Here is a 12,308-nt window from a genome sequence, read left to right as displayed (position 1 = left end):
TCCACGTCCCTGCACTGATTCCAGACGTCGGATGGGACGATCTTTGTCCCGTCCCGTCCATCATCCACGTCCCGGATGATCCGGAACTATATATATGTCAAATCTGAGGCCTTATATTTGATGAAAGTAGGGATTGGCACATCCGGATGACGACGATGTGTGATGCCGAAATCAAAACAATGATGTCGTCGACGACAGGCATTGACGTCAACGTAGTCCTTCTGCAGAGTACCTAAAATTTGTCATCGATCAGGTCGACATCAACATTGACACAAAGTTGACCGTCCTCGTCTTAGAGAACATCTTGCTCGTCGGAAGGACATCACCCGCCACTGCTAGTATTGCCCGTCACTACTTCTCTCTTCCTCTGGGAGCAACTTGTCATTCTTCTACAAATTTCCATGATATTTGTATAAAACTCTACATTTTAGACAAAATTGACCAATAAAATACACATAATAATCTTTATGTCAATGGCAATCGATGGCTTTGTGGACGAAGCCATCTCCGTCATCCGTCAATGCCGTCTTTCTCATAAGCCGACGACTGCTGACGTGGTAAGCGGTGGGCCCGCTCACTGCTTGCCACGTCAGCAGATGAAGAAAACAGAGGTGGGCCCGCGTTTATGACATGGCAAGTGGCGCTTCTGGGAAACTGGGCCGGGACGGTTCAGGCCCTGGTCGGCCCGGTTTTACTGTGAATAAAACCGCCCGGCTATAAACAGTCGGAACGGAGAAGCCTTCCTTTCATTCGTGTTCGTATTCTCGCAAGGGGGAAAGGGAAGGTCGGGGGATCGATCTGCGTCGAAATTTTACGCTCGGAGAGGAAGAATGGCGGAATTTGCAGAGCTCGAGGTGCAAGACGGCGTCCGGATGACGTGGAACGTCGTCCCCGGGACGAAGCAGGAGGCCACCGCCTGCGTCATCCCGCCTGCCGCCATATATACACCTCTGAAGCCTCTGCTAGATTCTTCCTCGCCTCTGCTTCCGTACTCGCCTCTCCGCTGTCGCATCTGCCGCTCTGTTCTTAATCCGTTCGCTGTTGTTGATTACGCCACCAAAATCTGGATCTGCCCCTTCTGCTACCAGCGAAATCACTTCCCCCATCATTACGCCTCAATTTCCGAAGACAACCTCCCTGCTGAGCTCTTTCGGCAGTACACGACCATCGAGTATCAGTCCGCGGCAGAGGGCTCTGTTCCTGCCCTGCCGCCCGTGTATCTGTTCGTGGTTGACACCTGCATGATCGAGGAGGAGGTGGGATTTCTCAAGTCCGCGCTGTCCCAGGCCGTGGAACTTCTCCCCGAGGGTGCCCTTGTTGGTTTCATCACTTTTGGATCTTACGTTCAGGTTTTTCTCTCCCTTCCTCTTTGATAATGGCAGATTGCATCTTAATTTTTTGTTCGGCATTTGTTTGGCAAGCTGCTGTAAGTTTTTGACGAAGATTAATTTTTAAACAGAAAGCCTACTGCAAAAGAATGGAATTCAGCATTTATTTTGTAGAAAACGTTCCAATACGGAGTCATATGTTTATCTTACAAGAATCCAAATAGTGTAAATTCTTGTCTGTTAGATAAATTGAGCGATAATTTTACTTCTTTTAAATTTTTTTTCCAGGTTCATGAACTGGGTTTTAATCACATGCCCAAGGTGTATGTGTTCAAGGGGACAAAGGAGGTGACCAAGGAGCAAATATTAGAGCAGATGGGCTTTCTCTCGCAGAGGACGAGACCCACGATGGGAGTGATAGCCGGAGCAAGGGACGGGCTCTCAGCTAACAGTATTGCACGGTTTCTGGTGCCAGCCTCCGACTGCGAGTTCATCCTGAATTCTGTGAGTCTAAAATTTTTTATTTTAAAGGATTGTAAGGGCTATCCGGGTGCCCGTTTTCTTCGTTCTCGGTTCTGTTCAAATTTGGCGCGATGTATCAATGAGAAACTTCGGCTATCCTGTATAGCTTCTTGGCATTCTCTTACCTCTCTCTGCAGCTTTCAAGGCCGACCCAAAATCTTGGGGCTTTTTAGGTGTTAGAATGTCTACAGTTTCTTGCTTCCACTGGGTTGTGAAGTTGGTGTCGAAAATTTTGTTGATCTTTAGTAAAATATTTCAGCAAGTCATGATTTCTTCCTAGGTTTTGGATTCTTTCCTAAATCAATACGTTTTCTCCATTATTTTCTAGGGCATTGAGAAGCCCCCCATAGATTTTAAATGATAGCTCAATTGGTACATGTGATAATCTCTAAGAAGCATATATGTTTCTCGTAACCCCTGTTTGTGAATTACTGTACGTAAAGAGATATTGATTACCTCTTTTTTTTTTGAAGAAAGAGACATTGATTACTTCCGGTTGAAAATAATGCAGCTTTGTTGCATATTTTTCCATGACATTTGTTGGATTTTCTTTAAATCATTGGATGACACAGAAACTATCTGCACACTGTTCTGGCATAACTCACTGTTACTTTGCTTCACTTATATGCAGAAATACTCTTTATTTTTGAATGATGTCCTACTTCAGACGATGTTTGATTTTTTGCTTTTACTTGTGGAAATCAATTCTGTGTAGTTTCTTTTTGTACTACAAAATGGAATTTGCAACTTTTTACGCATTTTACGCTTCGCTTTTATGTTTTTATCCCTTATTTTTTTTAATGATCAGTCTACCCGTTTTGAGGAAATTCCATGTTGACTCTACTCTAGGTCCTGGAAGAACTTCAGAAAGATCCTTGGCCAGTCCCGACTGGCCAGCGTTCATCAAGGTGTACTGGCACAGCTCTTAGTTTGGCGGCCTCTCTTTTAGGGATCTGCGTGCCTGGTTCAGGAGCAAGAATCATGGCCTTTCTTGGTGGGCCATCTACTGAGGGATTGGGAGCTGTGAGTTTCATTATTTGAATAAAATAAAATTGTCTTCGTTTCCTTTTTGTTTATTTCAGGATGCTACCAAATACACTTGTATTTGAATGAAATAAAATACACTTTTAAGATAAAAATTAGAACCCCTTAATTAATGAAAACAGAAAAATGATCTAATTTATAATCTTTAAGTATCACTTTGAAATATTTATAGTCCATTCTGTGTCAAATATGACGTGTTTTAGAATTCAAAGACTGATCACTTTTCAGGTTGACCACTGTTCCGGGTGGTCTTCCTTATCTTCTTCTTTCTTCTTCTTATTCAAAAAATGACTGATCACTTTGCTCAATTGCAATGGCTGAACCTGAATTTTATGCATGCCATTTTTGGTTGATGAATTGTGTACTATTCGTTGGGATAAAGTGCTATGGAGATCCTGGTAATTATGCAAAAGGTTTCTAAGACATTTAGGCCTTGGTAGAGAATTAGGCTAGAAATATTTCATGTTCTAGAATTCAAAGACTGGTAATTTCATTCAATTGAAGTGCGTCAACCTTATTTTTATGCATATCATTTAGAGACTACGAATTTTAGACTGCTTATTTAGTCAACAGTTGCTGTCGTTTTTCTGATATTCCTTTTAATTATCTGGATCTAAATGTTGGAGAAAGAAGAATAAATATCCTCTGCCAGGTTAGAGTATGAAACAATCCTTTACGAAGTGAATCCTTTACGAAGTGCATAATATTACTTGGAGAAACTTCTTTGGGCACCTTTTCCTCAGCTTGCTGTCAGCAAGTGAAGAAGAAATGCTTCAACTTTAATTCCCTTCTTTAGTTTTCCTAGAAATCAATGGCTGAATCACCACTGGATGGGGAAATGACGGTCTTCCATTGTTCACATACAACTTTCCCTTCTCAACAGCAGGTGTGTGATTTAGGGGTTCTTATCTGCCAGAACCCTGCTCAAGATTTGTGTCCGAACACCTTCTGATTAGCTCACCTGGGCACTACTTTTAAGGGGTAAATAAAGACAGAGTATCCTGACAGAATTGGGATGTTTTGTGGACATTGTAGCTTGCTTTTTCCCCCCAGTAGCTGCAGGAATCAGGGTGCTTGTAAAAGTTTCTCATCCTTGAGTGGTATAACAGAAGGCACCTGGTGCATGCTGCAAGAGATTCTAGGATCCGCCATTTAGTTGGCGTGAAGATTGTTTACCCGATCTTTAGACTGACTAAGCAAACATCCTAAAAGAAACTTTTTGAAAGCTTACATGATCTGCCTCAAGTATTCAACGGAAATTCACAAAAGCTCCCTGAGACCATCATTCACTTACTGGTTATTATTTAGATGAAAGTTCTAATAACCTTATTGTCTTGGGTTTATACAAACCAAATTCAACAATACCCTAAAGGTAATATTCGGGTGAGCAACAGCTAGAGAAAACTTGAGAACCAAGAGAAAATATGGTTGTATTAGTGTAAATAAAGTCTTTGTGGTAAACTTGAGTGATGAAGAGGCTCTTAGCCAAGCTTGTTCGCATGACCTTTAAATACTAAGTTTTCTGATGGAGTATATCTCTAAATTCTGAGATTCCGTCTTTCTTCGTACGCAAGTGATTCACATATTTAACTTTTCTGTTTATATCTTTTGGGTTGATCTGAGTTGGCAGAAATATTTGACTACTTATTTTACTCCCCGAAAGGCTTTCAGATAAAGTTCAAGACTAACAGTAAAAAAAAAGTTTTTTTAGTGGTACTTGCAGGATTGTTTTTCTTATAATTTCTTTAATTGCTTTGCTATTTGACCACACGCCTTATTTTAAGTTTGTAAACATTTGCAGATTTTTATACTCCTTTCACTTTTATGTTGCATGAATTTTTATGGTGTTATAAATATTTGATGTTGAGATTTTGATTGGTCAATTACTTGTTCTTGAATCTGTTTTCAACATTAACCCTTTCTTTGTTTCTAGTTTTTGATATCTATCTGGTTCTTTGATTTCTAATTTTAGATTGTCACGAAGCCATTATCAGAACCGATCCGTTCTCACAAGGACCTAGATAAGGGTGCTGCAACGTTAAATGATAAAGCTGTTAAGTTTTATGAGGGGTTGTCAAAGCAACTTGTACATCAAGGGCATGTGTTAGACTTATTTGCTTGTGCACTTGACCAGGTAATTTAAACTTGCCGGCCTTCATTTGTATACCTCATTATTTTCCGAGGTTATTGTCTTTTTTAATGTTTCAAAAAGAATGCTTCTCCCAAAATAGCTTTGTTGACATACTGGCTGGATCTTGATGCAAATGATCGTCTTCAACATAGAACTCATGACTGATGGTTTTGCCGATGATGGACCTCTCACGTCTTAGGTTGGTTTAGCGGAGCTTAAAGTTGCAGTCGAGAGGACAGGGGGAATTGTCGTGCTCGCAGAAAGTTTTGGCCACAGTGTTTTCAAAGATTCCTTCAGACGTGTTTTCCAGTCAAGTGATTTTGATCTTGGTCTGTCATTCAGGTGAGTGATTGTCTGTATGCCCCAAAGTTCATTCTGCTAATATTTCTTTTCTTACCATCTGATTTTTTTTGTCAAAAAATAATTCTGATGCATGGCTATTTATTCAGAACTCGTATTTTCAATATTTTCATACTTAATGTTCCATGAAGTCATTCCTTGTGTGCCCTTCATATCATCTTAATCACATCAGGGAAAAGGTTGATCAGGCCAATGTGCTCGATTTTGGAATTTCACAGATTTCATTTGTTCTTGGTATCATATGCAGTGGTGTCTTTGAGGTAAGCTGCTCCAAGGATGTAAAGATTCAGGGCATCATTGGCCCTTGCGCCTCTCTTGAGAAGGTACCTAAGAGAATCATTCTGCCATTAAGAGTGTGACCTTACTTTGCCTAATTGTTTTTGTTTGGATTTCCGTAGAAAGGCCCTCTATGCTCAGAAACATCAGTCGGACAAGGAGGCACGAGTGCCTGGAAAATGTGTGGTCTTGACAAGAAAACTTCTCTGTGTATAGTTTTTGAGATCTCAAAAAAAGAGGGAGATGATGCTATTGCTCAACCAACGAGCAACCAGTTTTACTTCCAGTTTCTGACATAGTATGTGACAAGGATGGAGTTCTTCCCTTGCTTCTGGATGTTTGAAAATTTTGTGTTACTTAATCAGAGTTTGGCTGAGAGACTGTGTACGTCTACCCTGCAGCTATCAACATGCTGACGGTCAAATGAGACTTCGCGTTACAACACTTTCAAGAAGATGGGTTGCTGGGCCCGGTTGTTTACAGGCAAGGATTAGCTAAATGCTCACGATGCTGTACATAATGAAAGTTCTGTTGCTGTTTTTCTTGTGTAAATCATTTTTTCTAATTTGAGGAATGTTCACGGAAGGAGAGGGGGTTATTATTTGACTTTGTATGAGAGAGGTAGTTTAATTTGTTCCAGAGTCGTCTATCTTGTTGGTTTTTTCCATGTTCTTGCAACAATGTATTATTCCGTATGCAGTTCAGCATGTAGAGTTCAGCACCCATCAACGTCATTTTCAACCTCATCTACCCTTGTTGACGACGAGGTTCTTGACGGTTTCCAGGGTGGTCTTTGATGATGACCAAATCATTGGCAAATCATCAGCCAGTCATCAATGTTGCTGATAATAGCCCATATCAACGTCATCTGGACATGTCGAACCTTGGCTCCATGAAACCTATGCGTATTGATCTCTTATCGCGCCATGCTCTCAGTTTCAGAAAACCTCTATATAGAATCGATATGACCCTAGTAATTAATTAATTTAAGAGTTCAGGGTCCAGTAATAAGAATGATAGATTGAAATCAGATGGGAGCATAATTTCTTATCAGGGCTAGATGATAGGAGAGTCTCAAGGGCACTGGGATTCAACTGAAGTCGGCTGACAGGAGGAGTCGGTGGGACCTCTCCGGCTCTGTCCATCGTATTTATGAGTAATGATATCTTCGATCTTCATCTGACTTATCTCCTCATCTCAATAATGGTTAGGATTCTAGTGTTAAAAAAAGTTGGGATTCTATCAGAATGCGAGAAGACTTATTAACTTCACGGACTTCTTTTACTATAATGACCTTGTGGTTATGGGTGCGCACCTATTATGTTTTACAGGTATAAAAGGATAAGGGATAATGAAGTGAGATAACTTGGCCTCTAGATGATGATGATTCTTTTATGATCCATTACTCGTTAAGCTAATTGTCGTCTTTGAGCAAGTTTTTTGGTTACTTTATGATACGTAGGGAAGTCAGGATTTTGAAATGGGAATGAATGACTTACAAGTAGGGAAGTTGCTCTACTGGATCTTTCAAGCAGATGTCCCTCCAATCTCCCGTCTTCGTCCTTCTGGCGCATGCGAACCTTCTCGGAAGCTTGGCCGCATACAGCCCATCCTCACAGATCGCATAAGCCCCAAGAAGTCTCCAACCGAAGATGCCCCTTTCTCCCCCCGTCTTCTTTATTTATAGTACTCTTTATTCCTTTCCTAAACTACCAGTCAAGAACTGGTAGTTACTCTGCCGGGTCAGCAGTACCTGGTAGTTACTCAGACGTTTGACCATTTCTTCTGTCCTTGACGTTTTCTTCTTTCGTAAACCTTTATAGGAATCGTATCACTTTACTCAAATCACATTCTCAAGGTTCACATTTTTACTTTCCGTCAAAGTATATTTTGAGAAAAAACGAGATTCAAAAATTCTCTTGGAGGGATAATCATCTGACGGAGATTGACCCTTCGAAACTTATTTATATTGTGTTAATAAAATTTTAGTGATATTTCTGCTTATTCAGCTGATATCTCTCTACTAGACAACAATGTTTGATGATTTATCTATTACTTTATAATTTCTAGGAAACAAGCTTGATTCAAATCAAGGTTATGGAAAACACTCATTCTTATTTTTGTTTGGAAACGAAGTGTTTTTCTTCTTACATATATATATTCAGGATCTCGAGATCATTCTTGTGCCAATTTGGTTTTTAGGTGTCCCACTGCCTTTGATATATTTTAATTCCTATCGTGATGTTTCCTTTGTGTTTTTGTTCAGGACTTGGTCACTGGTTTCGATCAAGAAACTGCTGCAGTGGTTATGGCTCGCTTGGTCTCTTTTAAGATGGAAACTGAGGTCTGTTTTTTCGTCTTAGAATTTACATTTCGTTCTAAACGGGAGTTGCTTTGCAGCGAGACATTTTAGAAGCTGAGCAATGCGTTAATTGTTCCATGAATTTATGAGACCTGTAATAATTTTTCCTTTAGGTTTCTCACCATGATTGTCGAACCCAAATGAAATCCTAGTAACATTTTCTCAAATGAAAATTGTGCATAGTTACATGTCTACTTGCTTTTGGGTCCTTGAAGAAAAAAACCTTGGAACTTTTTCGCCAATTTTCTCTCCGGGGAATCTTTGTTTGTGACTGTGTTTCAGATCATCTTTCTTCTTGAGTTCTGTAGTTGATCAAGCTAATTTCGGTTATTATTGTGAGATCAAATTTTTGGAATCTCTACTTTGTTAAATTAAAATATTATTTTAATTTCAGAATACCATTTGTTGGACCTTCAAAGAAAATTGTTTGGCAGCTAAAGAAAGGGTCTCTTATTTTGCAGGCAGAGTTCGACCCAGTCAGATGGCTAGATAGGTCACTGATTCGCTTATGTTCCCGCTTTGGGGACTTTCAGAAGGACAACCCATCCAGTTTCAGCCTTTCCCCTCGTTTATCAATATTTCCTCAGTTCATGTTTCACCTCCGCCGATCTCAATTTGTTCAGGTGCCTTCAGTTGTTTATTTCCCATGAGTAAAAACCTTTATTATTACTATTAAGAGCATTATCTTATGGCTCTACCAATTTTTCTAGGTGTTTGGTAATAGCCCAGATGAGACGGCCTATTTTAGGATGATGTTGAACAGGGAGAGTGTGGCGGATTCCGTTGTGATGATTCAACCAAGCTTGTTATCGTATGCATTCAATTCTGCTCCTGAGCCTGCACTGCTTGATGTCGCTGCCATTGCCTCCGATAGGCTCTTGCTCCTGGATTCCTACTTCACCGTGGTTATTTTTCATGGGTCAACAATTGCCCAATGGCGAAACTTTGGATACCAAGATCAACCGGAGCACCAGGTTAATGATTTAAGACACCTGTCTTCAGCCCTTCTTTCTCTCTATATTGTCTCATGCTAGGGATTGTCGGAAAAAATATTTGCCATCACCAAAGATGATGATGAGTCACCATCATCCCTGTCATTTGTCCTCGCTAAGATGACGATGAGAATGATGATTTTGTCATCATCTTGCGCCCAATGGTAGCCTAGAGGATGAAGAAGATGACAAATTTGTGAGCATCACTCAAGTTGCTGAGGTTGATGAGGATGATGATGATGGGGATGATGAGGATGATGAGTTTTGGATGACAATGAGTTAAAGACTTGGTATTTACTTTAGTGTTCAGCTATCACTGCAGCAGTAGTAACCATCTATAATTATTCTGCATTATCAGGTCGGTTTATCAGGGATTTCTCTATAACACACAATATATGTTATCAGCTCTTGAAGGCTTCGCTTGTAAATGGACTACTAGCCGAACGGATTTTACCAAATACAAAAGTAACTGTTCAATTAGTGTGTAGAATCTCATTCCAGAAATAGGAAATATGCTCAACTGTAGGCGGAACGTAATAAAATTACTTGCCATATGGTTTTATTGAGTCAGCATTGAATATTCATTCTTGATAGTTGATTCAGTTTCTAGTTTTGCAACCGGCAGTGTAATTCATATGTTTTTACTTTTCGTCCTTGAAATAGTTTGAGATAAGGCTGTTTATGTACTTAGTCTGCTGGGTATCTTGTTCCTCTACAAAGGATATTAAATTATGTATCCTTACATAGGAGAAGGAAAACCTATAGAAAAATCACATAAACGACCCTGATTTTCAACATCTTCCCTTTTCAACGCTGAATAAACATGCTTGTCAACAAATAGAAGAGTGTCAGTAGCCATGGGCTGATTAGCTCTGCTTCTCGCTCTAGGTTTTTGCTCTACTGTTGAAAGCTCCTCATGAGGACGCAGAGGCCATAATCAAAGAGAGATTTCCTGCCCCTCGCTTGGTGATCTGTGATCAATACGGCTCACAGGTAAGATCCTCATCTCAAATCTATCAACCTGCTTCACTGTCTTATTAAAAAACACTAAATGGCACAGGCTCGGTTCCTCTTGGCAAAACTCAACCCTTCGGCGACGTACAACTCGGACAATCCACCGCCGCCAGGGGGCGACATCTTATTCACAGATGATGTGAGCTTCCAGGTCTTCATGGACCATTTGCAGCGGCTCTCCGTCCAGTAAACTTGCCCAGTTGTATGAATTTCTCAATGCCTTGTAAGTATTTACCCCGCTATTTATGTAACTGCATTTTATTTTTAATATAATGTTGTGTGATTCATTTATTGTTCTTCATGTGGTTTCTTTTCTCTTAACATGTCAACCATTTCTCTTTCTTCTCCATGGGAGATTGTTTACGCAATTATCAGTAAGGAAATTTTTTTAAAACGGCATAATTGCAGTGCATCTGCAACCGGCCCTGCTATGCGGTCGAATAAGCAAGGTGGTTTTTTAATATATCAGTGATATAACTGTACTGATCCAGGTTGCCTCCAAGACACAATAGCCAAAAACAGATCTTCAGTCTTCAATGCACCCACTGTAATCTGTATCAGAATAAATGGCAGGATTCGTGGTGGCATCGCATTGAAACACAAAACTGATATCAAGAGTACCCTTAAGTTATTGAAGAACCTGATGACATGTCTCTTCATGACAGTCATTGGCATCATGCATAAGTTGGCACTGTAAATTCAAGGTTCCTTATCTGGTCTGATGTGAGTAAAGATATGCTAATCACTGATGAGGCATTGAAAGTCATGTTTGAAATCGGGCTCAAGGAGAGAAGAGGGTAGTTTACCGGCATGTAATAAAGTAAATGAGAACATCAGAGTAAAGACTGTTAATTATGTGAGGACAAAGACTGAAAACATACCGAATTAGATGGGTTTTATTATTTATTTAACTTGGGTTTTTTCAGTGATAACCAAGACTCAATCCAAATCCTCATCACACCCTAATACCCTCCTAAGTTGCATATCTTGGCCAGATATTCTCTTGGCATAACAAACCAAGTTAGTAGAGCTCACTAAGGGAGTAGACGTATTATTAGAGCGCTAAAAAACGACTGCTTTGTATTCAACAGAAGCACCAAAACGTTACACTCCGAACCATGACATATCGGTCATATTCCCCATCCTTTAAGTCGACCGACACAATGCTGTTTTAGTGAAACGATTAATCATGGTAAAAATAAGTGTAATAATGATCAACTTTCATCCAATCGCTTCTTGATCCCTAAGCACTTTTTGGAAATCCAGGATTTGAAAACAGACGCTTGAAAATTCCTTCCAACAGACCTTGAATATTAAGCTCATGAACATGAACTGTCAGAATCTTGAGATGAATGTTCTAGTTATGGTCATTATGTTTAGGGTTTGATGGTCCCGGTCCAGTCCGGTTTTCTGACATGGACCTAAACCTTACCTGAAGTTCGGTCCGGTTCCGGTGCGGTCTTGTCCGCGTCCCTGCACTATATTTCCCATTTCCTTGAGTTGTTTGTTGTATCAAAAAAAGATCATAAGATATAACGTATCCTTGATCAGGGGTATAAACACCAAAATCTTCATTCCAGCAACATGTGTGGGTAATGTCATGTGTTGACGAGCTTAACTCTGCCAGTGATCTTGTCCACGTCGACACGAAGCTGGAGCTCAGCCAGCTCTGGCGAGTCCACCGGCGCCTGCAACTGCAGCTCTGCCACCAGCCTCTGGTTTTCGGCATTTCCCTCAAGCAGGTAGCTCACTGCCAGCAACCCCCACTCCCTCAAGAAGGGATTATCCTCGTCGAGCACACACTGCTGCAACAACAAGATGACCCCCTCCTGCTCTCGTACCTCGTCCTGGACTTGTCGCCGACGGTGGGCCAAGTTCCCAATTACGGCTACAAGGTCCCGCCTGAAACCTCTGTAAGGACAAACCTGCAGGAAATTATCAGAGTTGTAAGATTCTGTAACAGAGTTAGGAAGGACAGAATGGTGACTCGGATAGTAATCCATCATAGAGTCTGCAGTTTCATCCTGGAGGACAGTTGTAAACTTAGAGTAAATCACAGGCACCTAATGACAGAACTGAAACATACTGGGTCAGAAAAAGAAGGCATGGGGCTTTTGTTCCATTTTTCTATCCAGCTAAGGCATGGAACAGATGACAGATCGCCATCAGTCCCAAAACCTTATAAAGTTACACTGCCTGTCTAGTATCTGGCATGGTAATAAAAACTGAGACATGAAAGTACCTTTGGAGGAGTTGTGTTTGGCTGGGAAGGGATGGAT

At 40.6% G+C, this 12,308-nt stretch overlaps 2 protein-coding genes across 2 annotated transcripts in view; one reads left to right on the top strand and one right to left on the bottom strand.

The window, feature by feature from the left end:
- The first annotated feature begins 719 nt into the window (after positions 1-719).
- On the top strand, positions 720-10,325 carry LOC144708577 (protein transport protein SEC23 C-like). Its single transcript, XM_078581972.1, has 13 exons — positions 720-1,349; positions 1,617-1,832; positions 2,700-2,873; positions 4,867-5,028; positions 5,225-5,367; positions 5,633-5,708; positions 5,784-5,959; positions 6,063-6,144; positions 7,928-8,005; positions 8,485-8,646; positions 8,734-8,997; positions 9,904-10,008; positions 10,076-10,325. Exons 1-13 carry the CDS (start codon positions 831-833, stop codon positions 10,217-10,219), a joined length of 2,301 nt encoding a protein of 766 aa, XP_078438098.1. The 5' UTR covers positions 720-830; the 3' UTR covers positions 10,220-10,325.
- A 1,230-nt stretch (positions 10,326-11,555) lies between these two features.
- The window catches only part of MEE50 (ARM repeat superfamily protein), a 2,227-nt gene continuing 1,474 nt past the window's right edge, over positions 11,556-12,308 (bottom strand). The window contains exons 2-3 of the mRNA XM_078582029.1: positions 12,272-12,308; positions 11,556-11,954 (exon numbers count right to left, since the gene is read on the bottom strand). The exon at positions 12,272-12,308 is cut by the window's right edge and continues 454 nt beyond it. Of these exons, the coding sequence (XP_078438155.1) occupies positions 11,628-11,954; positions 12,272-12,308 (364 nt within the window). The 3' untranslated portion in view covers positions 11,556-11,627. The remainder of the gene's footprint in view (positions 11,955-12,271) is intronic.

This window comes from Wolffia australiana, chromosome 10 (assembly GCF_029677425.1).
Source record: "Wolffia australiana isolate 7733 chromosome 10, ASM2967742v1".
NCBI lineage: Eukaryota > Viridiplantae > Streptophyta > Magnoliopsida > Alismatales > Araceae > Wolffia > Wolffia australiana.
Note: the sequence above shows the minus strand (reverse complement) of the source record. Positions and strands in the feature narration are given on the sequence as shown.

Excerpts from the sequence above, each read along its gene's own strand:
- LOC144708577 (XM_078581972.1), top strand. The coding sequence starts at position 831 with ATGGCGGAATTTGCAGAGCTCGAGGTGCAAGACGGCGTCCGGATGACG. Across the intron at positions 1,350-1,616 it reads CTTTTGGATCTTACGTTCAG|GTTCATGAACTGGGTTTTAA; the intron begins GTTTTTCTCTCC and ends TTTTTTTTCCAG. Across the intron at positions 8,998-9,903 it reads AAGATCAACCGGAGCACCAG|GTTTTTGCTCTACTGTTGAA; the intron begins GTTAATGATTTA and ends TTCTCGCTCTAG.